The following is a 26,115-nucleotide window of genomic DNA, read 5'->3' as shown; positions in this document are numbered from 1 at the left end:
TGCTGGCCGCGCCTCTTCCGCTCCCCACGGAGGGACGCGGCCGTCGTGGGCCGGCGAGAGCGGCGCTGGGCGGAGTCGCTCCCGGCTCGGCCCCGGCTGTCACCGCCCCCGGGTGTCACTCGCTGGCCCGGTCGCGCTTGGGGCCCGCGGCATTCCCCGGCTGGCGCGGCGGGTCGCCACCCCTTCTCTCCGCGGGGGTCGCTCGGGGCAGCTCCGCCATGGAGGCGGGGACGCCTGGGGGAGTCAGGTAACGCAGCCTGGGAGGCGCTCCTCGGCCGGCCCTCTCCTCGCTCCCGCTGTTGCCGGGGAGGCTCCACCGCTTTCCGCGGGGAGCGGCGGGGTGCGGAGCCGGCCCATGCAGCAGGTCGGGGCTCGGGGGCGGGCGTGCGGGGCCGTGCCGTGCTGTCCTCACCGCCCGGCCCGGGCACAGCCTTCCCGCGGCGGAGCGGGGCAGCGAGCGCATCCACAGCGCCAGGGGTAGCTCGGGCTGCACCGCGTTCAATGCGCCAACAGAGGCACACGAACTTGGAGCAAAACCCGAAAGGACATACGTGTCTTCAGTCAAAAATAGGAAGGGCTGAGTGATCTAAATATACGGCCACTGTGAGATCTCAAATAATAATCTAGGACTTGTAATTGTGCCTGAGCCTCAGTGGGTGCATTTCCTATATTTCATGTACGTAATTAGTAAGTATTCCATAAGCATCAGTGCTTTATCTACCAGAGCTAATACCTTATTCCCTTCCATCTGTGTCTGAGCCCAGCATAATCTGGGAAATACTTTGATGACAGACACTACTGGCAGCCCATTTTCTTTCAGGCAAGGAAAAAAATTACTGTTATCTAATAAATTTAAAAGTTACTTCAAGCCAAGACAACATAGAGCTGTCAGCAGGACCATCGGAAGCCTCCCTCCTTTGTCGGTCCTACTGAAGGTTGAAGAAAAGGGTGCAGTATTTCTTTTCTGCCAGTCCTCCTCATTTCTCCATTCTTATTACTGCAAAATAATAATTAACTGTAATGTGGGCAGAGGGTGGTCTGGCTTCAAAATGCAAATCCATAAGAATTCAGCTATGCTGAAATCCATCTCTGTTACTCATAGATTCAATCATTTCTCAAAATTTCAGGGTTTAAAAGGAAATGGTTCAGCATGAAGCTAAATGTATAAGAAACTCTTCCCATATCTAAACACAGTAGTTCAAGGTCCATCACATTTTATGTTGGACCAGAGTTTTCTGCACTGTCTTTAATCCTTGAAACCTTTAATCCTTTAACCACTCTTGAAAAGGACCCCCATCATTTAATCATTCAGTATGTGTGTGATGGACACATCTAAACAATTCCTTTATCTGCTCTTTCTAGTGTCCAGGATGAGGCTGTGGACAAAAGCCACTTTAAGAAATGCAACCAGATTGCTTTTTACAGGTATGGAGAATTGTAGTGTAGTTACACATTGACTTTTAATCACAGCAAGTCTGCTACTTTCAGAATTTGTCTTCCAAAGGTGAGCATTCCACTTACCTAGCAGCAAGCAATAATTGGCGAACTTTAAAACGTGTAGTCTTACACCCAGAATGTCTTCCATTAAAGTTCAGAAGGATCAGTCCTCTCGTCTGACAAAGCCCCAGAAATATTTTCATTTTAAGTGCACTCAGATGCAGGTTGTTCTCTTGACATGGATGTTTCTTGACTATCTGCAGTTCAAAGCAGCAGAATACTCAATGGGAATCATTAGTCTGTGACAATAGCATGTGTGATTACAGTTCTGTTGAGCAAGTACCTTGGCCAGAATTCAGTGTCAAATCTAAATTCTAGCTCACTAGTCCCTTAAAGTTAACCTTATGCTAAGTCATATTTCTCATCCCATTTCTAACTGTGCTCTTGACCTTTTTCTTCCCTCTGTTGTGTTCTTTCCTGTGGTGACTGAAAGAAATTATTGCCTATTGTTACACTAATTAGTCACTGACATATTTGGTTTATTAATGAAGAAGTTTGTCTTTAAGGTAGGGTCCAAGACACTTATCTTCAAATAGTTCATAAAACCTGACTTTGGCATGGAGAATTCTACAAACAGTTGAAAGAGCCTTTATTTCAGGATCTCTGACCTAAAAACATTATCAGGGCCAAAAGCTGTAGTCAAAACTCTGTTGTCATCAAACTTATTGAGAAACAATTTGCTTGGTGCATATTTGGAGGTTACAAATTACAAACATACACCATTACCACAGAGTCTAGAAGGTGTTCTTTGGGGAGTTACAGGGATATATGACAGAAAATGAAAAACAGATTATTCAACTGAAATTTCAGGGATAAATGAAAGAACAATAATGTAATTGTCCAGCTAAGAACTGGAAACTTGAGAATATTACTGGTATAAAAAAACATATAGGGTGGTGATGGGTGAACCCCTGAACCCCTCTAACATCTCATCTGTAAGCCTTTTGGTGTGCTCAGAACTATAGTCCTTCTTTTTCCTCTTGACTTAAATTGCTAATAATTGTGTTTGAAAAAGTTCAATAAAAAACTATTAAGTGAACATTTCTAACAATATTATGTCCCTCTGTATGATATAAGCTACAAGAGCTGGGGAGACCAAAAATAATTTTCTGTCTTGACAGGCGTCAGAAACTTCTACATCCTGGAAAATCCTTGTATCGAGTGTTGTTGGATTCAGTGACATTAAGTGACGAGAATGTCAAATTCCAAATCATTCATGAGGAGAATAAGGTGAGATACCACGAAGCATAAGGGTGCTTACAGAAAGAGCAGTGAATTGTCAACACAACTAATAATATTTGCAGGTTTTGAGATTCTTCAGTGATAGATGTTAGATAATGCAAACAATCAGCCTAAATATGTCCTTACTAATCAGCATTTAACTTTAAAAAAATTGTCTTTACAAAAAAAGGTTCTGAATAGAACACTTTTTTTCTGAAAAATATTTTTAATTCAGAGTTGTCTCCACTATTTCAAAAGAATACGTTCTTTTTTTCTGTAATGGTAGATATCAGATGCTTGAAGATAAAGAGTTCACTTAAAAGGCATTGCTTCTTCAAAGGGGTGAAGTAGAGTTAGCTGGTGTAAATTCAAATGGATGATTAATTTTACTCTCAACAATGCTAAAGAACAATAAATCAGAAAGCAGGCATGTTTTGGTTTTTTTTCCAGACAGTAAGTGTTTGGTGATGCTGTGTTAATAACAAGTATTTTTTATCCTTACGAGTTGATCTGTTTGTTTGCTCACAGGTTCTTCTACAAGTAGAAATTTATGAAATAGAAGGCAATATTTTCAGGCTTCAAATCGATGAGGCATCTCCTCTCAGAGCAAGATACAAAGTTCCTGATGTTATTATAAAGGAACCTACCACCCAGAGGTAAGTGATGGGTGATTTAAGTGATGATTTAGCACTTCAATATCTTATACAGCTTCCTCCTTTATATTACAGTACAGTTGTCCCTCTACAGTATAAAGTTCCTACAGAAAGACAAAACAAAAATGCATGTGGTTTATTTACTTTCAAAAAATTACGTTAAATACTTAAGAAAGTATTCAAAAAATAGAGAAAGTTTTATCTTACACATAAGAAACCTGAGCCTGTTTGACCCAATCAGAAAATAGCCTGCTTGTTACAATGCAAACCTTTTACCTAAGGCATTACCTGTTAATGTGAAAGGAATGCAAGCTCTAGATAGTTTTCATGGCAGTTCTGTAGCCGCTTTTTGCACTATGCAGTGAACCCTGAGCACAGCATGTATTTCTGGCCTTCTTTGGCTCAACATGAGCCTTGAGGTTTGTGTAATGTATGCAGATATTCTTAGCCCATCTTTTGTATCTATTGTTATTTAGTTACAGCAGATTTCATGTGCTGCTGATTGATATAAAGCTGTTGTTGCTTTTCATTTGCCAGACTGTTCATATCCCACAAGGAGGCAGGTATTTTGGTACTGTCAAGTGTTAATGAGGAATACAAACTTCGAATCACAGCAAACCCCTTCCAAGTTGAGCTGCAGTCCAAGGGTGAGACTGTTATGAGTGTGAATTCCAATGGTTTGTTGTATTTTGAGCACCTACAACCACCTCCCACTGACAGGTACAGCATTTGTCTATCACGTCATTGTATACACTGGTAGTGCTGTAGCTGAAAATAAACAATGGAACTGCAATTTCTGAAAGCTCTTATGCACTGAAACATGACTTCTCTTTTACTTCATAAGTACAGTAAATACAAGGGAAAGTTTTAACAAACAAATTCTAGATCAGTTATCTGCAGACTGCTTTAATCCCTTGCAGCAGCCATGTGCAAAACGCTAACCTAATTTAATGGCCAGTTCTGAAAACACTAAAATATCCTGGTACCCCTTGCCTTTCTTGGGAATGAGTGATGGTAGTACGATGAGGTTATTAGTTTCATATTTTTTCTTACTAAATTTACTCTTTAAGTAAGTGTTACTCACTAGAAATCAAGTTTTGTTCAACTTGCAATGTGCCATCTAGTTGCAAGATGTCATAGGTTAATCACACTACAAAGTGCTGGAAGGTTGAGAAACGGTGCAGGACGTCATGATTAGAAAATTGGCATAGCAAGCGTCTCTCTTGTGGAGCATCATTTGAAACATTGAAATCAACAGAGCCCTTAGCAGGGTGATAAAGAAGTGAGGATCTTCTGGGCAGGTAAAATGGTGATGCAGATAGAAATAAACATGAAAGGCCAAGAAGTCAACCTAACTCAAGTATTGAGTGAAGGTTATTTTAAGGCATTGAATATTAAAATGATTTCCAAGTTTGCACTAAAAGTCTTACTAATGTTTAAAGGCATGCATGGGGCTAGTGTAAGTTTCTGTTTGAAATCCTTGCTTATGTTAACAATAAACTGATTATTTCTATGTATTTGTTTCCATTAGAAAACCTACAGCACAAAATGAGGGAGCAGCAAGTGATTCCTCTAAGGTAACCCATACTTACTGCAATTCCAGCAGGAATATTTTGTAAAAGAAAATTAAATTACATGTTCATTTTGCCCCATAGTATGTTTACAAATACAGTCGAACCACTTTCAAAAAGGATTTGGTATAACATTTTGAGATATTTTACAAATTCATAGTTGAAGGAAGGTTTATGTGTTTTACCACATCGTAGAAGGCATCAGTCAGGTAGATTTAGCACAAAAATGTTTTTCTATAGCCTTTTTATTACTAATTTATTTCTCTTCTGTTCTCTTATTTGATCTGGAGTAGATGTGTAAAAGGGAGCTTTGTGGTGATATTTGTCATTTTCAAATTCCCTGTTTATGGCAAAGAGAGTTTGAAAAGAACAAGACCTTTTTTATAACAGTCAAAATATATGTCTCCACATACATTCAGGCTTAATACAGAAATAAAATTCTCTCTTAAAATAGACCAGGTCCTGGCAGTGCATAGAGGCACATAGCAGTTTTCCCAGGAGGCTGAGCTATGTCTGGGATATAATTTTAGACCCTGCAGAGCAGATGGCTGCTTACTCTGCTATCCTGTCATAACTGGCAGGAGCTGTGCTGCCTTCAGCATACTTATGTTTGAGCTCTGATTTCTGCCAGGGAGAGCACACAGCTGCAAAAGGACATGTCCACTTATTGTGGGATGAATGTAGAAAAGCAAACTAGGGAAGGCACTGCAAGAAGTGTGAATTCTCCAACAATGAATTACAGGACACAAGGAGGTTAAAAGTATCAGTTACAGACACTCCAGAGTGTCTGAAGAGCTTTTTCTGTTGTCTGACCTTTACTATTTGGGGGAGTGGGTTGGTTTCTGTTGGTATGGTTTTTTTTCTGTTTGGTTCTACCCATGCATTTTATAAATTTATTCAACATCAAGGAGAAACACTTTTTTTACAATGCAAATAATCACTCACTGGAACAACCTTCCCAGGGACGTGGCGTAGTCCCAATCATGGGAGGTTTTCAAGATTTGTTTGGACAGGCTACTAGATAATCTCATCAAGGCTCCCTTTATCATTAAAGGGTGGACCAGCTGATCTTTCGAGGTCCCTTTCAAAATGGGCTATTCTATTATTCTGTGATTCTATCCAAGACCTCAGATATTACTTTTATGCTGTAGCAGACTGCTTGTGTACAACATATACACATCAGTTCTTCAGTGTAAATTCCTGGAGCTGAATCTGATTTGTGGTTTTGATTTATTTATATTAGCCATATGTAGCAAAAAAAAAAAAAAAAACCACCAGTATAAATCTGATGTGAATATATATATTTTTCTTAAAACTACATGATGTGCACAGTTTCATTTGCTAGGCTTAGCTATTTCTATTTGTACAGGAAAAACAAGAGGATCTAGGTCTCTGGCAAGAGAAATTTGGCAGTTTCTTGGACATCAAAGCTCATGGTAAGTCTCAGTCTAGTTCTGAAAACAGCTTTACTGTTTTGTATATACCCATGTTCATTCATATTTCTGTCTGCTTTCTGTTTAGCTGCTTAATGTTTATCAATGTCCTGCTTGCTCCTGCTTTTCTGTTGCCTTAACTTTGTTTTAATCAGAAATCAGTGATGAGTAACAACTTGACAAAAACACTGCAAATATTCATTTGATCTCTGTTTAAGAAGGAACACATTAAATGTGACCCATTTCATTAAATGTGACCCATTTCATCAACTCACTGTATGCCATTTCTGACACAGCATTAACACCATCTGCATTGTCTGACTTCACATGTATATATTGTATACAATATATTATTTCCTTTTTCTTTTCTTTTTTAGTACATAACATTGACCTCACCTGTAGTTTATTTTCATGACATATCAGAAATCATTATATCTAAGCATTAATAATTGTCACAAAGAAACTTTTTTGAAGTGTGGACTACAAAAGGGAATACTGAGCAACCTTAAGTGATAAAGAGAAAGGTTACAGACACATGACAGCAGTAGTTCAAATACAACTTAAATTATGAATTACCAAAATATATGATGATCTGCTGTCCATCCCATTGTATTCTATACTAAGTTAGTTAACTTTGTCCATTACCATTATCATGCAGACTTCTATAGCAACCAGCACTACCCAGCAGCTGCAGTAGGAGGAGGAAAGTCTGAAAGTAATTTCTTTTGGTGGCAGAAACTTCCTCAGTTCACAGTCAAGACACAGAGGGCAGGAAGCTGTTGCCCTTGTTCATGCTATTTCTCATGTCTTAGGCCAGCATCATGTTTTTGTGTTTTCTGTGTCAGAGGAATAAAGTCCATATGATCAGATTCTAATCCTGAAACTGCTGCTTGTCAGTCTGCAGGATCTCTGGTTGCCTGCCAAAAGTTGCTCTGGATTCAGTAGTGTGACAGGATGATATCACTGGTAGGGACTCTTGTGCATGCTACTCCCCTGGCTGAGGCTGACAAGACCAGTGGGAAAGAGACAATTCAGATCCTGAAGTCCACTGTTTGCAAAGTTTGGCTTTTAGGTACTGGGATAGAAACAGGAGATAATTTTTAAGCAGTTTCACTACTGAATAAAGAAGTGACCCATGATTACATGGACTTGAGATTTTTTTCTGTCAAAGTGATTTATTTTATCTTGTTAAGAAGTTCAGAATCAAAAGAAATACAATAAAATCTGTTTCAAACATAGAACAGAAGTATTAATGAAAGTGAAGTTGAAAGGAAACATGAAAGACTTAAATATTGAAACATTAAAGCCTTTTTTTCTTTTGGTTTATCCAGTTAGGTTGCTCTGCTTTATTCCTTTCAGATAAGCCTAAGAACTCTGCATTCTCATAATTTAATATTATTTCCACAGGTCCTACTTCTGTAGGCATGGACTTCTCTTTACATGGATATGACCATGTTTATGGAATACCACAACACACAGAAACACTTCTTCTCAAAAACACCAGGTAAAGGTGTCAAGGCATCAGATTGCTAGTGAATGCAGTGTCCTTTTTTGTTTGTTTTGTAAGAGAGAGCTATAACATTGTATTAATAATTTAGTGCAGACAAGAGCTTGAGATATGTGTATCATATAGTGTATATTGTAGTTTAATATTTTAGTTAGTTGAATTGTAACCCCTATCCATGTGGAGTAAGGCGTTCTGCTTTCCCTAGTGTGCAATTTCATGAATGGCCTTTTCTGTTCTCTCCCAATTTTCCGTGCAGTTTTTTTCTGAATTCCAGGATTGGTCATGTTTCAGCAGAACTCATAAAAGAGCAATTCTGTGGGAGGATGGGAGAGTTCAGAAATAATATTTTAGGATTTAAAGCAAATGCACAGTAGTCTCACTGGCAGCAAAAATCTTGTTTGCTTCAGATAGTGAGAACCAAAGCAAAGAAGCAGTAATCTAGGCAGTCCATATTTCAGCTCTGGATGCTAAACAAAAGACCAGAACACAGAGCACTCACTGAGTATTCACCAGGTTTAGTGAGACAGCAATGGAGTTAAAACTAGCCTAGTGCAAGATGCTTACGTGTAACAAACACATCTGTTTGTTTGTCCTAGTGATGGTGATGCCTACCGTCTTTATAATTTGGATATTTTCGGCCACAAGATACATGACAAAATAGGTATTTATGGTTCAGTACCCCTTCTCTTAGCACACAAGCCTAACAGAACTTCAGGGATCTTCTGGCTGAACTCTTCAGAAACACTGGTGGATATTAGTACAAAGGCAGTAGCTGAGGTGAGAGCTATTCACTTTCCTCAGAATTAAATTACAAAAGAAAACACTTCAGGACAAGCCAATGGGAATTTAGCACTATTGGAGATTCATCTTTTGCGCACTAATGAAGAATTGTCAGTCTCTTCCTCCTGTCCTCCCTATTGCTAAATTTGTTGTATTAAACTAAAAGAACAAAGAGATCACTCCTTTCAAGAGCCAAGTTATAGATCTTGTATCTTAACAGGTCTACAGGAGGAGACAGAGAGAAAATACATAGAAAAAATCTACACAGATGGATGTAGAAGGCAGAAAAAAGGTGGACAAAAGTCTTGACATTCACTTGGATTTGAGAAATTTTTATGAGTGTTTAAATTCTTAGAATTGCCACAGATTTCTGCTTAGCAGGCTCATTCTTTTGTGGAATGTAATTGACCTTGAAGAAACATAAAATGTTCAGGAAAGGAACTCACTCTTGAAACATGAACATATGAATTCTGTTAAAATTGAAACAATGACAAGCAAATCTTGCTTTTCCAGCACTGCATTATGTGGTTAATTTTTTTTTTTTAATTTATGATATAGATATTACTCAAAGATCCTACAGAAAATTCACAGTCCTTAATTATAGAAATGCTTTAATATTTTGCCACTCATTACCCATTTTTTCTCATTACCTATTACTCTACTTCGTGTAAGTGGTATGCAAGGGAAAGAATTTGTGAAGGATATATAAGAAACATTCAGTGTGTATTCCTAATACCTGCCAGGTATGTGTTAATGAATTTTGTGTGTTTCCCTATTTGCTCCTTCATTGAATAGAAGTTTGATAGAGAGAGATATTCAGGTTTACCTTGTTTTCCTTCTAAGCACACTCCATCCAGATCTGCTGCAGAGACTGCTAAGCAGAGAGCAGTGCCTCTAACTGATGTTCGGTGGATGTCAGAAAGTGGGATCATTGATGTTTTCCTGCTGATGGGACCCACTGCATTTGATATCTTCAAGCAGTTTGCACAACTGACAGGTAATAACTCACATAATTGGAGTCAGAATGGCACACTTACCCAGGAGATTGTCTGAGGAACATGCTGTACCCAAGGATGGGTCAGTATTTACCTAGCCCATTGTGTGCAGGAGGCCAGTTATTCCCAAACTGCAGTGTGTAGATCAAAGGCTCGTGCTTTGTGAAGACAGGCCTCTGTCCTTGTTTTTCCCTAGCATTCACAGCTGGTCAAACTTGCCTCTAATTGAGAAGCCAGCATAATCACTGCTATCTGAAACTGCACCTTTAGATGAAGAGGTGAAACACAGGGGGCTAGAACTGACAGTCGCTATCAAGACATACCACCTTATAATGTGGAAGGACTGAATTTATTAAGAGTTTTGTCTTCATTCATATACTCTTTCTAGGCACTCAAGCCTTGCCCCCACTTTTTTCTCTGGGCTACCATCAGTGCAGGTGGAATTATGAGGATGAACAAGATGTCAAGGCAGTGGATGCTGGCTTTGATGCACATGACATTCCTTATGATGTCATATGGCTGGATATAGAACACACAGATGGCAAGAGGTATTTTACTTGGGACAAAAAGAAATTCCAGAACCCCAGAAAGATGCAAGAACATCTCAGGAAGAAAAAACGCAAGGTAAATAATATTGTGGGAAGAAAGAAAAGATTTCTCTGTACTTCATGTACTGGAAACAGGTGAACTACAACAGAATAAATTAGACAGTGTTGCTGTCTGGTGATGCTTCCAGCCTGCAATCTATCTTGTTTAATTCATTTCCTCATACCATTTTATTATTTAGTAGTTTGTTCTGTATCCTGACAATCCAGCTAAATTTGACCCGTGTGAAACTCCATCTTACAGAAGCATCTCAGTGCTGTTATTGATGAACACAGCAGAAAATCTTTCTTCTTAACATGAGCTTTCACCACTGATAGCTTCTGTGGTTCTTTCAGCTTTTCTTTGTGTTTCTGTATTTCTGTTTTTACAGCTAAAATATTTTCCTTGGAATTACTGAATTGTAGAATTGCTTAATGCTTGATCTTTGCCAAAAGTCAGTGAACAGGGGATTGTTGAAACAGCATTCAGGTTTTATAATCTCTCAATTGGAGCTTTAGTACTTTCTCAGCTCTGCAGTAAAGCAGCAGAACGTAACTGCAAAATACAATACCTGTTGCTGTTGTATGATACACACACTAAAATGAATTTAACTGTCTTAAGGCATATGATATTAAGCAGGCACATGAACACAGAAGTCAAATATTTTCCCATTCACAGAATACAGCAGTGAATTAAACAGAATCTTTTTAGGTGTTGGGATACTTGCTTTTATGTGAAACAATGGCTTTTGTAATTTATTTCAGAAGGGTGAGTTCATGCACTCCTTGTAAATTCAGGTCCTGTACATATGTCTAACACATATGTCTGTATAAAAAAACCTGGTATCTGCTTTTTAAAACTAGAGACACAGCTCTCTTCTTTACCTGAGATGAAGTAATTCTCTGTCTTTTATCAAAAGTGAGCTCTTACTGTTTTATTAAGCATAGCAGATGTTAATTATGTGTTTTATTTTCTTACCCTGGCAGCTTGTGGTCATCGTAGATCCTCATATTAAGGTTGATCCCTCGTATACCTTGTATGCACAGGCAAAAGAAAAGGGATATTTTGTGAAAGACAGAAATGGGCAAGATTTTGAGGGCATTTGTTGGCCAGGTAAAAAACACTGTGTCTTTATATTTTAAGCTGTTCATTTTAAAAATTTTGCAGAATAGTTTAATTGGGATGCATGGAAGCAGAATTGAATTCTTATATTCCTTTCAAAGTCCTTGCATTTATTGTAAATATTAATACTTATAATAAATATTAAAAATTAATATAATTTATAATAATGGGGGGAGGGTTGTTATCATCATGTCCTGATTGCCTCAGCTGTATAGATTGCCTCTGTTATATCTATTGGATCTTCAGCTAGTCCCAGTGCCTAGAATTAAAAGAGTTGGATTTATTGATGAGAGCAACCATTCCTCTTCTCAGCTTGTCTTGAACACAGAAATGCAGTCTGGTCCATTGCAATGAGCACAGCTTATGTAGGCTGGGTGAAAGTTAGTGAACCTGATCTGGAAGACTTTGATTCAAGAGTAACACAAGGATTTGACATTTTGTGTTTCACTAGAAGATGTCATTGCAGGGAGGCAAAGGAGGTTGTCTCCCTTCTTTAAAGACAAGAAGCCCACAGTCCTGGCAAAGGAATGATTATGGCAAAAATCAATATTACAACTTCTAGTAGCATGGTAGGATGTAGTTCTTGAGCTTCGCAGTGACACTTTTCTGTTTGAGCTCAGAATACTGGTGATGTCTTTCCTTGACTATTTGTTCACATGTGAATGTATTTGAAACTGGTAGCAGACATCCTTAAATGGTGCTGAACTTCAGGCCTCCTGAATCTAAGTGTGTTGACCTTCACAACATGGCAAGGGGTGTACTGAATTCCAAGTCAGCGTGGAACTTGGTCTTGAGCTTTAATTTCAGAAAAAATAGCAACTACATTATTGCTGCCTATGGAAACTATTGTAGCTTTAGGCCATTGTATATAGGTGCAAAGACAATGTTCATAAAATCAGATAAATAATTGGGATCTCCAACATCCACAGGTTCCTCTTGTTACCTGGATTTCACCAATCCGGAAGTGCGAAAATGGTATGCAGATCAATTTGCCTTCAAAACATACAAGGTTTGTATTTATTTGCCCTGATCTATATATCCCAGAAAGCCTGAAAAGGGAGAAGATACTGTCTAAGAAAGTTGTTGGCCTTTGTGGCTCTATTATTGTGTGTAGGAAAATACCTTGATAAGCTGAAGTACCACAGAAGGATTTTCTCCATGGACTTACCTACACTGAGCCAATTGGAGCCCATTTCCCACCAGTGAACATGCACTCTTAGTTGCAGCAATATCAGGAACAAACTGCAGGCATTTTAAGAATGCATAATCTAAAACAGCTGCTGCTATTCCAGCCTTTACTACCATGATAGCACACAAGGAGTGATGTGGGAGTGCATTCTCACAGCTTAGTCACTTCCTCCTGACCTTCCTGCCTAGTGCTGTAAGTGTCTGTAGTGCTGTAACCATTGCTGCACACCTACAGTTCCCCTCACCCTGCTTCAAAGTTCTGGTTTGCGGTAGAGTTGTTGAAATTACTTCCCTCATAGTCATACATAGTAGACACCTCCCATGCTGCTTTTTCTCTCCAGCTTTCACCTCTGGCCTTCTCTGATTTTTCCTTATGGCTGTTTTATACTTCTCTTTTCCCTGCCTCTTTCCCTCACCAGAAAGCAGGGATAGTGAGTGCTTACTGAGTTTTGTGAGAATTGCAAAGATCCAGGGGACTTGCAGGCTGCTACCCTGACTAGAAGGGCCTGTACGAGGGATGAGATGAATGACTGGGGGCTTTCAAGTGACCAGAGAAGTGTAATTACCAGTCTTGCTTTTGTGCTGCTGTTTCTACTCATACCCCAGACTGGTCTGACACCCACTTGAGATAAACACTCAAAATCACATGACTGACTCTGTCATGACCTAATTGAAGCCCTGTGTCACAGGCATCCACTAATATCCTCTTTGTATGGAATGATATGAATGAGCCTTCAGTCTTCAAGGAGGCAGAACTAACAATGCAGAAAGATGCTGTGCACTACAACAACTGGGAGCATCGGGAAGTACACAACCTCTACGGATTCTACCAGGTAGAGTGTGTGGAGACACAAACAGCAGTTATTATCAAGGAGTATGTGTGATGTGGTACTTCACATAGTAGGGGGTATTCTGTAACCTTCATCAAGGCCTGAAACTCTGCTGGATATTGCAGTATTTGAAATAAACTGAGATTGGTCACAAGAAAATGTGACATCATCTGTGCCTTACTACTATAGTAATGTAAATTATGTTTGCTGTGACTATTGAATCTTTTTGTTCATGTATATTCTAGTAAGAACATGTTATTTAATAATAGATATTATTTCTGGGTACAGAACTTAGTTTTTCTGCCTTAGAAGGGCTAAAAAGACAGTGTAGAAATTACCCTAATTAAAGAGTTTGTCTTCCTGACTTTTCTATTCATGATTTTCAGCAAATGGCAACTGCAGAAGGACTCATCAGACGTTCTTCAGGAAAAGAGAGACCATTTGTCCTCACACGATCTTTCTTTGCTGGATCACAGAAGTATGGTTAGTAAGGACTAGCTGGATGCCTTCCTTACTGCTTTATTCTCTTAAGTTTGATGGATAGTAGTGTAGAGAGGACAGAAACTGTCTTAGAAATACTGATGTGGTAAGCTCATAAGAGTGCAAGTGATTAAAAAAATCAGGAGAGGCTGGAAAGGTGTGTATGAGTCAAAGGTAGATCAGCAGTCTGTGTCCTGTGATAAATCAATACCTGTTTTTATTGACTATATCAGGAGCACACACGTATAAAGAAAAAAAAAGTTGCAATGTACAGGAATTCCAAAGTAGTTCATGATTATTCTTGTCTCTTTTCCTTAACTGCAAGCATAAACTGAGATATACATTCAGTTTTCCTGCATAATCCTGAAATTGGGTATTTCCAGGGGCAGTGTGGACTGGAGACAACACGGCAGAGTGGAGTTACTTGAAAATATCCATTCCAATGCTTCTTACCATCAACATGGCAGGGATTTCCTTCTGTGGAGGTAATGTGTTTCTCACTGTGCGTAAATGGTGCCACCAAGCTTGTATTCCCAAGGTAGACTTCAACACAGACGGTGGAAAGCTCAACAGCCCTCTGCATTTCCAGGTGGTTTTGCAGATTAGTCTGGTTTCAGAAGCCTGAAACCTGGCTCTCATCATCATGTCTCCACTAACTTTTGTGTAGTGTTTGTGTCCCATCTGAAGCAGCAGTCCACAGGTAGTGTTTTGTTCACAGCATCACTGACAGTGCTCCGTCCCTGGGAAAATCACTCACTTAGCCTTCAAAACCTCTCTTGATTTTTTTTTTTTCAAAGCATAACTTGTTGCACCAGTTTTTTACTCTTATTTGGACAAGCAGCTGCCTAACAGCAGAACAGTGAACAAACTGTGAAATGCATGGATTTATACACTTGGAATGTTTGTTAGAGGAGAGCGTCAGATTTCCAGAGCAATCTCCAAAACTGTGTATTTTTATTTGTCTGCGCAATATCTAGCTGATGTGGGAGGGTTTATTGGAGATCCAGAGCCAGAGTTACTTGTTCGCTGGTATCAGGCGGGAGCCTACCAGCCCTTCTTCAGAGGTCACTCTAACATGGAGAGCAAACGGCGCGAACCGTGGCTCTTTGGGGAGAAGAACACCCAGATCATCAGGAGAGCCATTAGAGAGCGCTACGTCCTCCTGCCCTACTTATACACTCTCTTCTATCGGGCACACACAGCGGCTGAACCCGTCATGAGGTAAGAGCATGAGCCAGGAGGCCTCGAGGGTATCTGAAGAAGCTTACTTGGAGAAGGGAGGTTAAATTACCACCTCTTAGTTTTGTAGTTACTTATTTGACTTTTAAAAGGGAGAAAAACATACAAAAGTTCTGATAGTGAATTCTCTTTTCATGCACTCTGCGAGCTTTGTTAGGGCTCTCAGTTTTTTCCCAAATGACACCTGGAACACACTAATTCAATAAACACATTGCAGTCTTTGAACTTTTTAGAGTAGTCTGGGCTTCAAACTTTTCATCATGATAAAGACCATCACATAGTAGTCCAACCAGTACATAAAACAGTGCTTAATGGACTGTGAACTTGTTGACCTAGCAATATAAATGCCATTTTGCCTCTCATAAGAATATTTGTTACTGCTTAACTGTTACTGTTATAAAATCTTATTTCATATTAATAGTTTTATCTTTTTTTTCTGCAGTATTGCTTATAATGTTTCTCTTAGTAGAGAATTTAATAATCTAGAACAGAAATGAAATTGTAAAATAAATTACTTGTTCTGTTACTCTCTAACTTCTTAAAAATGTACCTCTATGGAACTGAATGCAGCATTTCTTTCAGGAAGAGATTAATGTCATTAATCTCCCTGGTATAGATTATAATCTGTGTGTTTGCAGTTGCTCTAGAACTCTTCTTTTGCTCACATTTACCTTTATATTTTGTTATGCAGATACATATGATAAGTTTTAGAAATATATAGGTCTTTTTGACAAGGGTTGAGTGGTTTGAGTTTTGAAGATAATTTGCATTACAGACATAGTAGTACGAGTGTCTGTCTGCACGTATGTAGGTGTAAATGCACCTGTTTTATGCACTGACAGAGACAGTGGATTTCTGTCTTTCTTGAAATGAAGCTTTTGTTGGCATGTGAGCTGCCCACAGTATTAAATCACACTTCCATTGTGCTAAGTTTGCTGCAGTAGGTACAGAATTAGAGAGGAAGTGTGTTTTTCTCACTGAGACAAGCAGAATGGAAAGTGTGTTTCATTAGCAAGCACACGAGCAGCAGGACTGCAGTGAACCAATGGATGCCTGTGAGTGAGCAGGTGAGCCAGGCTTTTGTGTAAAGAAACCCAGACCCTGTCTCTTAACAAGCTATTGTTGTCATAATCTCTCAAACTTTAAATATACAGCTCATGTTCCATAACCAGATGGTTATTACTCTACTCTTTTTTGAGAAAGACTGAAAATGAGCTTCTGGTGCAGGTTTTTCAGGTGTGGCCAGGGCAAGACCTTCTATAAAAGCGGCAGGGAGCTGTTGAGAACAGGAAGGACTGTGTTGCAGGGACTAGCCCATCAGGGGCCATCATGGGACACAAAGGCTCATTCATCTCTCCTTTGCTGGAAGGAAGGCATACGTAGTGCAAGGTTGTAAGGAAGAAGGCAGGAGGGAAGAAATCAATGCCACAGATGTAAAATAGGTATACTGGAGTGTCTTAACCCATGATGTACTGGGGACTCTCAGCAGGGGCAAAGGGGCACTTTGAGTCACTGACACAAAAGAGAACCTTGCCACAGTTCTTGATAACTGTGCCTCGTAAAGAGAGGGAGAAAATGGAGCCTGACAATCTCAGAAAGACTTGAACAGGTTGATTGGAGAAGAAAAATGTAACTGAATTCTGTTATCCTTCTTTTCTACAGGTCTCTCTGGATAGAGTTTCCAGGGAAAATTGAAACTTTTGATGTGGAAAATGAGTACATGCTGGGTAAGCAGGTGTCTTATTCCCTGCAATTTGAGTTAAATATTTTTGAGGTGTTGCATGACAAAAAGAAAATATAAAAACACTGCCCAAGACTTAAAAAAATTATAATTGAATATAGAACTTGAGACCTCTTTAAGGGACCTACTTTTAACAGCACTTTGAAAACAGAGGACATAAGAGGTGCAAAAACTCAGTTGTATCTCACTAGTCACTTTGAAAAACCATGATCGGTTTTGACCTGAAACACCAAGTTCATTGGAGCAGCTAAGATCAGAGTCTGCTTCAAAAATGGCAGTAGTAAGCAAACATGATTGGTTTTTACTGTGGTATGGCTGGCTGCTGAAGTCAGTCAGCCATCAGCCCACTACACAAGCCTTTTTCTTCAGTAGAAAGTGAACTTCAGCATATGGCATGCCCAAGCAAGCTCCTGAAATGGCTGTGGGAGGTTGACAACCCCAGAGCACACAGATTCTGCTCTGGGGAGATGCAGCCTTGAGGACCATAGCAGTGTTTATGTTTTTCTGCAGGAAATGCTTTGTTGGTGCATCCAGTCACAGAGAAAGAGGCCAAGACAGTGACAGTTCTGTTTCCAGGGTCAGAGGAGGTAAGGATGTATATGAATTGCTCAACTGTTCAGCTCAAATAAATATTTTAAGCAGAAACCTTCCAGCTCCCCATCTAATAACTGCTGAACACTACTGCTGTGGCAAGTCTTGGCTGGCCTTGCTGTACCACTCTGAGCCCTTCCTTCCATCTTGATTCCTTGCTTGCTTGGCTCACAGTTAATTTGCTTTCTTGCTTTTCCATGAGCTGCTGCACAAATTTCAAGTCACCTACAGTTTAAATCTCCCTTCAAAGCTTGCTCATAAATCACCATGAAACAGCTTCCCTACACTGTCAGTTTCCTTTTTACATGTATTTCTCTTTGGGTTAAACTTCTCATTTTATGTAGAAAAAAAAGAAAGGTCAAAAGGAAATCAGAGGGAAACTGTGGTGAGGGAGATTTTAACAAGACAAGCCTCAGTAGCCTGGGACATGTATAGCAAAGACTGACTCACACAGAGAGCAGTTCCTCTCTGAAGTAAAGGTATTTATCCACAGGGTGGCAAAATGGTTCACACCTACCAAGAGCATTTGGCTACAGAAGCAGTGAAGTGAAGGAAGGGAAATTATTTGGGGAAAATAGTTGCTAAAGGAAATCCTGAGACTCTAGAGAGTAAGCAGCAAAAGGGAGTGTATGAGACCATGCAGAGCCTTGTGACTCCACTAATGCACCTGAGAACAGTTAGAATTCTTCTCAGTTTAAGGAGAAAAACAGACTAGGCTCTCCAGACAAGGAAAACACTTTTATCAAGATCTCTGTGGGAATTGAGTGCTTGGCATACTTAAAGTAGTTAAACCTGCTGCCAGGTGTGGTGCATGGTAGAGTCATATTCAGCTGTCTTTTGTTACCTGTTATTAGCAACTTTGTTGTTAATTTTCACTTCAATATAAATATGCTTTTTCAAGAATTATATTTAAAAAATATTTTAAAGCATTTCATTGTTGTGCACTTCCAGATGCTTTAAGACATAAAAGACATTATGCAAAAGGTCAGATTATTTTTGTGCTTCATAAATTACAATTTATTCTTTTCATCCAGAAGGTCATTTAATTTAAAAAGTAAATGCTTTTTCTTGCCTATCAAATAGGTTGTTAGGAATACTGACAAGTTAAGGAAAGTAACTGCATCTACAGAGGGAACAGATTTTGGCATGTGTCATGCTCATTCTTATTTTGTTTTTTCTAGATTTGGTATGATTTCAGAAAATTTAAGCGAACGGAAGATGCAGGCGCAGTGAAGATCCCAGTAACACTGGAGAATGTATGTTTTGTTTTAAAGGGCTACTTTCATGGAGCAGAAAAAAAACCCAAGCTTTTGTTTGGTTTTGTCAATATTCAGAATCAGAAAAGTTACAGTTCAATTTCCTTCTAGAAATGTAATCTAAAATAGCTTTTGTATAAAACTCCCATCTCCTCTGTTGTTAGATTAAACCCTACTGTGCCCTGGTGGTAAAGTGAGGTGATATAAGGGTTACTTTTCCAAGCAAAATTATTTTGCTTCTATACATACAGAAATTTAATATTATGACCATTGTTAGTTGAATGATTTTCTTCACATATCTGTGGTAAAAGTTCATTTCTAAGTTGAGCAAACTTCTGTTATCTTTGATCCTCGTTAAAATTCCATTATCCGAGTACGGGAACCTTGCTGCCCTGGCTTTGTCTTTTTGCAGATTCCTGTATTCCAGCGGGGGGGCACTGTGATACCTCTGAAGACCGCAGCTGGAAAATCCACTGAATGGATGATAGATATTTCTTATGAACTCCACGTGGCCTTAGATGCAGAGGTACTCTGGGATAGCATTCCCTTTTTACAAAGATGTCTTCTACTCCATCTGACCTTTTAGGCCCTTTCTGCCTGTTTGATCAGCACAATGGCATCTACATTTGAGTGCCCAGTGGCTCTTCTCCACTTGTGCTGTTTGAGGAGAGTCAAACCTCTCCCCAGCTGTCCCCTCTAAGCATGACTATCTGAGCACAGCAGAGCCAGAATATTTTTCTGACTTTTTTCAGCCCTTGTATAGTCCCTTAGAGGGAGGAACAGAGAATGAGCAGGCCACAAACTTCCTTTTGGACACAGAGAGGGAACTTCCTACTTCCTTCTTTGCTAATGAAGAGGTGACACATGGCACCTGAATCAATTTACAAAACCAGGATGACCAGCACTCTCAGAGCTGGATTGCTTGAGCCTTCCAGGGATACAAGCTGCTAAAGAAAAATAAACACACACCTTCAATATGAAGCATAGAAGCTGCTGTTAATTTGTGCTCTGTCTGTGTTTCACAGGCCTGTGCCATAGGTGAGCTCTACGTAGATGATGGCCATTCATTTCAATATCTCCACAAGAAGCAGTTCCTGTATCGGAAATTCACTTTCCACAAGAACATTCTCTCTTCCAGGTAACAGCAATTGGGGACAAAAGCCACCAACACACTGTCACTGGAAATGCCTGTTCTAGTTCAAATGTAGCAATATTAGTCTCATCTGTTGCTTAGTGAAGTCCGAGAGTGAGCACAATCTGTCATAAAACTGCAGAGGTAAACAGTGTTCTACATAAGTCTTAAGGCAGTAACACATGAAATACTGAGCTGTCTCATATTGTTTCAGTCTAGTGAAACTCAAGATTCTGCAGATTGACACAAACATAAAGTCAGTCATTAGAAAGAGTACAGCCTATCTGAGAGACAAAACAGATAAATCAGGAAATTTGCAAGTATGCAACACCGGGAGTGTTTATATTTTCTAAGATTTGTTTTCTAACATAATCTTTGCTGAGAGGGTGGTCAGCACTGGACCATGTTCCCCAGGGAAGTGGTCAAGGCATCAAGCTTTCCTAGTTCAAAGCACATATGGAGGATGATCTGAGCCACATGGTTTAGGTTTAGGTAGTCCTGCAAGGAGCAGAGAGTTGGCTTGCTTCTTATGTGTGACTTCCAACCTGAGATATTCAGTGCTTCTGTCTGTGAACCAAAACCACACCACTGCAGTCTCCCAAAGTATTCAACAAATTCACCATATATATTAGCATGAAGAAAAACACTTGAAGGGAGGCACAAGGGGATACCACCTGCAGAGGCTCAGTGACAAAACCTAAAAGCCAAAGAGATGCCAAATGTGTCACTGTAACACTTTTACTATTGAGGTATATTGCACAGAGGGCTGTGTAGTGCATAAATGGTGATTCTACAGACGTTTTTTAGTCCTTCAAGCTTCAAATATATGCAGGAGTTGATCCTAAAGCTACAAAATTTAACACAGAGCAAAATGAGTTTACCTTGTATAATATGGTTAAAAATATACTTCAAATCTCTTTATCTGAAATCTGAAAAGCTTAAAAATTCAGGAGGGGAAAGAAAAATGTTGCTAAATTGCTAGCAAATCTAGAAGCTGGAAAAAAAGTAATTTTGATATTAATAACATCCTGTTCATTAAAAAAGAGGTACACTTTGATTTGAGGTTTTTTAGAACCTTTTAATAAAATTTGAATTAGTTACAAAATGAAACATAATTTTGTCTCAGATTGAAATATCCTACTTGAAAAAATGTTAAAATTAGCTTTACATTTATATTTAGGAGTTTTAACTACTGTTTTCTGAAAATCCAAAACTTTTCTGGTTCTCAAAGCTGTGCTGTTTGCCATAAAATAGCTTCTCAAACTGTTTTTCTTCTGACTGTGAAATCTGATATGCAGTGAACAAATCAGCGGACAATGGGAAAAAGTTTTGCTTGTTTCTAAGAGAAAGGCAAATAGAGGAAGGAAACCAGTATAGGGAGCTTTCAGGATGAGAATAAAGTAATAATAGTTGTGTGGTACTGAACTTACACTGATTAAAAGAAATTGATGTATATGAAATTATTTTCTTCTTTCAGCTGCATAGATGAAAGTGGACAATACCACACTACATGTGTAGTTGAACGGGTGATAATTCTGGGATTTGGAAAGCAACCCACTTCTGTGACAGCCAGTGCCAAGGGTAATGAATTGACTTCTATTTTACTATAATTTTTTAAAATTCTGTTGCTCTGCTGCCATTCACTAGAGGTGTCAAACTGACAGGTCTGCAAAGGAAGTGTTACAGCATAGGAAGCCTCTTTGTTTAGCTTTCTTTGCTACTTTTTTTATATCAAGGACAGAATTTAGTGAAAGGAACCAGCAGCTATTCACCACTAATACTACATGCAGAACTGGAGAATACTGACTTGGGAAGATGATAAATACATCAGTAGATGTGGTTTGGAATGAACACATTCAGACAACATTGTCCTGCACAGAACATGAGCAAAGATGGCACTTCAAATGAAAGCCCATTTGCTCAGGTCTGTCAGCTTGCCTAGTGGAACAGGTTTCCTGTTCCTGTCAACTAGACAGGAACAGGAAACCTGCAGACAAACCCAGATGTACTCTTCTGTTTCCATGCTCACCCAAAAGTTCTGGAGTTCCTGACTATATGGAGATCTCTGGAAGTTGCGAGGTATCCCATAGGGATAGGCAGTAGGATCTACAAGAAGGGCTCACAATTTCTGGTTGCTTTCCAAGCATGTCCATTCACTTTGAGAGTCATGGGGGAATGGACTTTCTGCCTCCACCTGTCAAGGGTGCTTGGAAGAACACCTGTGCAGAAACCAGGGTGATTTTTTTCAGAAAAATTCTTGAGTAGTTCCATAGTTTGATGTACCATAGTTTGAAAGATCAGAAAAAAATAAATAGTTACTTTCTTATTCCACTGCATTCTTATATATGTGCTGGGAAGATTTGACTTTTACTTGTTTTTTAATCAATCCTTTCCATCAGTGGCAGGGACAGTCAGAACTAAAAACTGTAGAGAGTCACATGTAGCTGTGTTTCAGAAGAATTCTTCTTTAATTAAATAGAAAACTCTTTTGTCCTGTTCAGATGGGAAAAAAAAAGAAGTGGTTTTCACATATGATACGAAGACCTCTGTACTGACACTGGAAAACTTAGCCCTGAGTGTTGATGCTGACTGGGAGATCTGTATCAGCTGAAAGAAGACACAGCTTCTTCAGAGAAACTGTCCATTGAGAGGCTAAGGAGAAATAAACTGGGAGGACTTCAGATATTCACTTGAATCCAATTATACCTACAAACATATTTTCCACCAACATATCCAAACTAACATTTCTTACAATTTTTCCTTTGAAGCACTGATTTGGACTTAGATAACTTTTCTGTTCAGCAAAAATAATAGCACTAGGATTGTATCTTTGGGGAAATAAGCTAAATACTGTTTGCATTAGGCTAGCTTCAGTTAGTCATTAAGCTTCAGTTCTGCCTTCACTTGCAATAAAAAGTTATGAGTTCACAGGGTGAGATTGTGGCTTGTTGGCATAGGCCTTAATGTAAGTATTTGAAAATCACACTATACAGAGGCTGGAGCACTTGAGGAGATCTGGGCCAGTACAACAAGCAGCATCAGCAGATAGATAGGACAGACACAGAGGTTATCACCAGAGTTCTGCCTGCCAGCTGTCTTCTGAAAACAAACACAGAAGGAGCCACCCAGTGTGATCACAGACACTTCTGCTTTCCAGTCCTTATGGCAATGCAAAATTAGCAGGTCTGCACAGGAAAGTAAACAGCAGGCTGGCCAAACAGCTCAGGCACTGGAGGTGAGGGTTGGGTAGCTTGTGCCAGTCAGTTGTGCAATAGTAGGAGACAGAAATGTGGTGGTGCAGGAGGCTCCCTAACAGCCAGCTTTTAAACTTGGATTTCAAAAAGGCACAGGTCCTCCACTGGTGTAAGATAGCAGCTATACTCACACAAAAACATTTTCCATGTTACTGCTCCCCTCCATGTGCAAGTACTACTTTAAAAAAAAGTTTTCTGTTAGGAGAGAAGTGGCATTGATGATTGAATATCATTGATTAAAGCCAGCCCAGTGAAGGAGCTATGCTTTTCCACGTCTTGCAAGTCCTGCCAAGTTTTGACTTCCTTTAGAAAAGTTTTAGTCATGTCACTTTTTAGTATCTGGCTGAGATTTGAGCTAGGCATTTATGAAGCAGAATTTAATTTTAATGGGATTAATTCTGCATTCAGGCATCACACTTTTTGTTACAATTCAGCCTAATCTTCCCTTGCCTTCTTTTCCCACTATCTCTGCAAACAGAACTGGTGTTTTGATGCTTGCTTTGCTTGCAAAACAGAGACATCTTGAGCCCCACATCCATTACATCCTGCCTATTCCCTCAGGCTTTTCCATCTTGGACATCTCTTTTCACAGGCTGCCATTGCTTCACAGGGTTTGTTTACCCTTCCCATTTGCTGAACTTGTCAGCTATATTATTTATAATATATATATAAGCTATATATATTATAAACCAGTTCTTCTTTGAGACAAACCTGAACATGCCATCAGTTGGGTTTCTGGTTTTTCTGGATTTCTAGTTCATTTAATTCCTTTTAGTAAGATAAGGAGGCATTTTCTGAAAACATCAGTAAATTAACTCATAGGAAGCAGAGAAGGATGGTCACCATTTCTGCCAGCTAAAGGTAACATAACATTACTAATCCCCTTGTCATTCCCACCTGCTGCTGTTTGTCCTCTGCAGGGCAGATTTCTGGGAACAGCAAGCATGAGAGCAAACTGCGAGTGCTTTTGACTACTCAAGTGTAGTTTGTTCCCCACCAGACCCTTAGCTTCCTTCTTTTCTATTCTGCAGAGCTATTTGTCAGCACCTTCCAGGAGACAGTGTGAGCTTCCACTCCAGGAACTGGCAGCATAAATACTGTTATGCTTAATGCAAATGTGTTAATCCAGGTAGAACAACAACAAACAGATATTTTGCATCTGTGAAAAGAGACAGACCCTATTTTTCTACCCACTTCTAAGCTTTGATTGATGATTCCCTACTATGTTTAAGCATAGCAGTGCTTCTGACAAGATATAGTTATTGTCCTGGGTAATTTAATAAAATATTTTAACTGCTATTTCTCAAATTGGAAAGTGAAATAAAGTAATAATGAAGAAAGTTACATGCCTTTCTCCTTCCGACGTTCTTTCTAGTGCTAAGAATCACTAGTGAGTATTCTTCCAAGGGTACCAGGTTAATGTGAATTACTTGCCTTTATTCACTGGCCCTTAATAAGATATCTGCACCATATTAAGTACTCATGGGTCAGATTTTCAGTGGTATGAAGTTCCTAATGTCTATGGATTTCAGTAGCAATTACTTGCTGAAAATCTTAGCAGTTAGGTCTTTAGATCTGATAAATTTCAAAAAATATGATTTACATTGCTGTTTGTAGTAACTCACATATTTATGCCATAAATGAAGCAATAAATTTTTAGTATATCTTTTTAAAAGAAATAATTTAGTTCAATTAGTGAAAACAACTGGAGAGAAAACTCCATACAAATTAAATAGCAATATTAACATTTTAGATTAAGTCACTAAAGATTAGTTCATTGTTACTGTTGAACCAGTCAGCTAGCAGTAAATTCCATCACATACAGGATTTAATTCCTGAGTATTTGTTTTGCTGTTAGTATTAGACAGCACATCCATTCTCCTCTATGGAAAATTGTGTTTATTTAAAGACACCATTTGTCTTTTACTAGCAGCTCCTGTAAAAAAAGACCAAAACGCTACGTAACAAACCCATCTGTCCAGTAAGAAATAAGAAAAGGAGAAATTGTATTTTAAACAGGTGTAACTCCTGATCATGCCTAAAGAGCAACATTGGTGTGGAAGTGACAAATGCATGTCCACTAGAAATTGTATTTTAAACAGGTGTAACTCCTGAACATGCCTAAAGAGCAACATTGGTGTGTCCACCTGCCATTCCATATGCAGGCACTGGCTGATCTGTTAGCTCTAGCAGTAGCAGTAGGTCATACCCTGGCACTTGCTGACAATCCCAATTGAAAAAAAAAAAGCAAACCCACTGCTAATAAATCACATGATCCTCCCCAGCAGCCCACAAGGATTTCTCAAATGTCATACCCCTACAATTCTTCTAGAAACATAGCTCTGTATATAAGAGATGCACTGGGCAGGAAGGGAGAATAGGGAAGAAAAAATATAGGCACAGGCTGCAAAATGAGCACTTTGCTGAGCTGTGCAGTGAAAGGCCCTTGAGTCTCACTATTTGCCTGTCTTGCAAAAAGTGACATGTGGCTCTGCCAAGCTGTCCTGCAATGTAGTGTCAAGTATGAGACCTGCAATCCTTGCATCTAAATGTAAGGAGGAAGTCATCAATTCTGCATCTGAAAAACCTACCCTCAAGCAATTGCATTCCTATTTTCACAAATGCTTGAATCTGTCTTTTTCAATTGCCCTGTTGGTGCAAGAGGTCTTGCATTCATGATAAAAAGAAAAGGATTTAGGCCACCTAAATGTCCTAAAAGACTGATGATTAATATTCCTAGAAGTTAGTCAAGCTTGCCAACTATATATTACCTTCTTTAAAAGTTTCTCCAGGGGAGTTTTCTTTAATGAGCTGTAGAGTTTGTACACTCTACTGTTGATTTTAAATGTGAGCAAATGGCTGAGAAAAAAAACCCATCACTGCTTTGGAAAATTCCATAGCCCTAGGCCAGAAGGTCAGCAATGTATATGTGAGCCAGAAATGAGAATCATTAGGCAAAAAAAAAACTGATGTCAACCTGTGATTGAAGACTTCCCAATAAAGAAAAATCAAGGTATTACGGTGCTTTTCTTGACATATA

The 26,115-nt window shown here is 39.2% G+C and overlaps 1 protein-coding gene across 1 annotated transcript; it reads left to right on the top strand.

Annotated features, from left to right (window-relative positions):
- Positions 1 to 118: 118 nt before the first annotated feature.
- On the top strand, positions 119 to 24,415 carry GANC (glucosidase alpha, neutral C). The gene is made up of 24 exons (XM_041459701.1): positions 119 to 247; positions 1,363 to 1,425; positions 2,619 to 2,727; positions 3,247 to 3,374; positions 3,909 to 4,091; positions 4,903 to 4,948; positions 6,312 to 6,378; positions 7,783 to 7,879; positions 8,479 to 8,659; positions 9,506 to 9,659; positions 10,046 to 10,281; positions 11,229 to 11,355; positions 12,294 to 12,373; positions 13,242 to 13,385; positions 13,769 to 13,865; positions 14,246 to 14,347; positions 14,840 to 15,083; positions 16,764 to 16,828; positions 17,353 to 17,429; positions 18,615 to 18,689; positions 19,102 to 19,215; positions 19,715 to 19,827; positions 21,299 to 21,402; positions 22,323 to 24,415. Exons 1-24 carry the CDS (start codon positions 219 to 221, stop codon positions 22,430 to 22,432), a joined length of 2,745 nt encoding a protein of 914 aa, XP_041315635.1. The 5' UTR covers positions 119 to 218; the 3' UTR covers positions 22,433 to 24,415.
- The last annotated feature ends 1,700 nt before the right edge of the window (positions 24,416 to 26,115 follow it).

This window comes from Pyrgilauda ruficollis, unplaced genomic scaffold, assembly GCF_017590135.1.
Source record: "Pyrgilauda ruficollis isolate IOZ18807 unplaced genomic scaffold, ASM1759013v1 scaffold14, whole genome shotgun sequence".
Classification (NCBI taxonomy): Eukaryota; Metazoa; Chordata; class Aves; order Passeriformes; family Passeridae; genus Pyrgilauda; species Pyrgilauda ruficollis.
This window is presented reverse-complemented; position numbering and strand designations above follow the sequence as displayed.